This window comes from Mandrillus leucophaeus, unplaced genomic scaffold (assembly GCF_000951045.1).
Source record: "Mandrillus leucophaeus isolate KB7577 unplaced genomic scaffold, Mleu.le_1.0 Scaffold200, whole genome shotgun sequence".
In the NCBI taxonomy this organism is placed as follows: Eukaryota; Metazoa; Chordata; class Mammalia; order Primates; family Cercopithecidae; genus Mandrillus; species Mandrillus leucophaeus.
This window is the reverse complement of record NW_012102033.1, coordinates 27,816-30,166: the sequence shown is the minus strand read 5'-3', so window position 1 is coordinate 30,166 and position 2,351 is coordinate 27,816. Positions and strand designations below refer to the sequence as shown.

Below are 2,351 nucleotides of genomic sequence, written 5' to 3'. Positions count from 1 at the left end.
AAACAAGAAGAGGGTCCTGCTGGGAGAAACTGGCAAGGAGAAGCTCCCGCGGTACTACAAGAACATCGGTCTGGGCTTCAAGACACCCAAAGAGGTGCGGGGAACCTCAGAAGAAAGAAGGGGACCGTGGCGTCCCTGCACGTGTGCCCACATCGAGTTGCGTCTGAGTGGCCGGTCCCGGGGCTGATGGGAATTGTAGTTCGCTTCCCTAGGGCCACGCCCCCGGCTCTTTTCAGGAACCGCCTGCCCAAGGCTCACTCTTTTCTCTTTCCTATCCGTTCAGGCTATTGAGGGCACTTACATTGACAAGAAATGCCCCTTCACTGGTAATGTCTCCATTCGAGGGCGGATCCTCTCTGGTAAGTGCGGGAGTTCTTGGTGTCTGGGGCCTGAAATACTGAAAGAATGGGCTTGGGGCCCAGACTCCTGGGTCCTGGGTGAGAGAGGTGGTTGGGAATGCAAACTTGTGGGTACAGGCAGGGACACTGGCAGATGATGTCGGTTTTCACGATGGTCTTCAGATGCCCACGTGGGCACTGCTGAGAAAGCCACTTGGTTAAAACTGATGCCGGAAACAGGGCTTCTTGGGATTTCTGCTCAGCTGCTGCTGACTCCCAGCATGCCCCAGGTTACCCATGGCCCTCTTTCCCATGGGACTTGACCTAGGATCTGCCCCTGCTCCTAGGTGTGGTGACAAAGATGAAGATGCAGAGGACCATTGTCATCCGCCGGGACTACCTCCACTACATCCGCAAGTACAACCGCTTCGAGAAGCGCCACAAGAACATGTCTGTGCACCTGTCCCCCTGCTTCAGGTGAGCACAGTGGCCCATCAGGTTGCTCAGGCCAATTTAAGGCCAACTGAGGGAGTGGGTGACTGAGGTGGCATCTCTGGGAAGACCCAGAGTCTCAGGATTTCTATATTATATGTTCTTCAGAATCAAAGTGTTCCACAGGTTGAATATCTCTGTCTGAAACGCTTGGGACCAGATTTTGGAATGTTCTCATATACATAATGAGATGTTTTGGGAATGTGACATATGACATAGGTCTAAACACGAAGCTCATTTGTTTCATGTCCATCTTACACAGCCTGAAAGTAATCTTACGCAGGACATTTTATAATTCTGTGTGTGAAACAAAGTTTGCATACATTGAACCACGGGAAAGCAAAGGTGTCATGCTGGTATGCAAAAAATGTCTGATTTTAGCTGGGCACCGGGCTCAAGCCAGTCATCCTAGCACTGTAGGAGGCTGAGGCAAGAGGATCCCTTGAGCCCAGGAGTTTGAGACCAGCCTGGGCACATGGCAAAACCCACTACAGAAAATACAAAAGTTTGCCAGGTGTGGTAGCATGTGCTGTAGTCTCAGGTCCTCAGGAGGCTGGGGTGGGAGGATTGCTTGAGCCCAGAAAGTGGAGGCTGCAGTGAGCCGAGATGGCACCACTACTCTCCAGCCTGGGCAACAGAGTAAGACCCTGTCTCTCCCAGACACACACACAAAATTCAGATTTTGCAGCATTTCAGAATTTTTGAATTAGGGGTGCTGAACCTGTAATAGTCAGGTGCCTTGGAACCAAAAGGTTACACCAGATGGGAACCTCAGAAATGTTGGAATTAAATGTTTGTTCATTCCCTCAGCGTGTTTTATTTAGAGTTTATCACGTGCCAGGTTTGGTGTGAGATGCTGGGGGTTCAGTGGTGAGCCAGGGACAAAGTCCTGCTTCCTCAGGGCACCTTCAGGCAGGGTGGGTGCCAGATGTCAGCCAGGTACAATGAGGGTGGGGATGTGGGCAGCTGATAATGGTGGCCCTCTGGGCGGGAGGATGTTGGGAGCAAGGTGAGAAGTCCTGTGGGCAGGGAGGAGGGTGGCCCGAACTGATGCTGAGCGGTAAGGGGCCTGTGGTCGTGGGTGCTACAGGATCCCCCTGCTGCTCTGCTGGAGTGGGGTGGTGAGGAGGCCACTGACAACCTGGGGGCCTCCAGTTTGGTTGTGAAATGGAGCTCGTCCACCCCAGCAGTCCTCAGAAGGGTGGTCGCCTGCTCTGTGTACAGCGTTGAGCTTGGTACTTGGCACAAAGTTTGTACCAAAGAATGAGAGGGAGGTTGAATTGGCAAATAGATCTTGGTTAGGGTTTGGTGGAGCCAAAGCAGAGAGCCTTCAGCCTGGCGAAGGGGAGGGAGGGCCTCCTGGGGTCCGCCGGGGTGGCCCCTCCTGAGGACATGGCCTTACCTGCCTCCACAGGGACGTCCAGATCGGTGACATCGTCACAGTGGGTGAGTGTCGGCCCCTGAGCAAGACAGTGCGCTTCAACGTGCTCAAGGTCACCAAGGCTGCCGGCACCAAGAAGC

General features: G+C 53.6%; 1 protein-coding gene across 1 annotated transcript in view; it reads left to right on the top strand.

Moving 5' to 3' along the window:
- RPS11 (ribosomal protein S11) overlaps positions 1–2,351 on the top strand; it is a 17,918-nt gene that overhangs the window by 9,906 nt on the left and 5,661 nt on the right. The window contains exons 3-5 of the mRNA XM_011979279.1: positions 282–359; positions 686–815; positions 2,245–2,323. Of these exons, the coding sequence (XP_011834669.1) occupies positions 282–359; positions 686–815; positions 2,245–2,323 (287 nt within the window). The remainder of the gene's footprint in view (positions 1–281; positions 360–685; positions 816–2,244; positions 2,324–2,351) is intronic.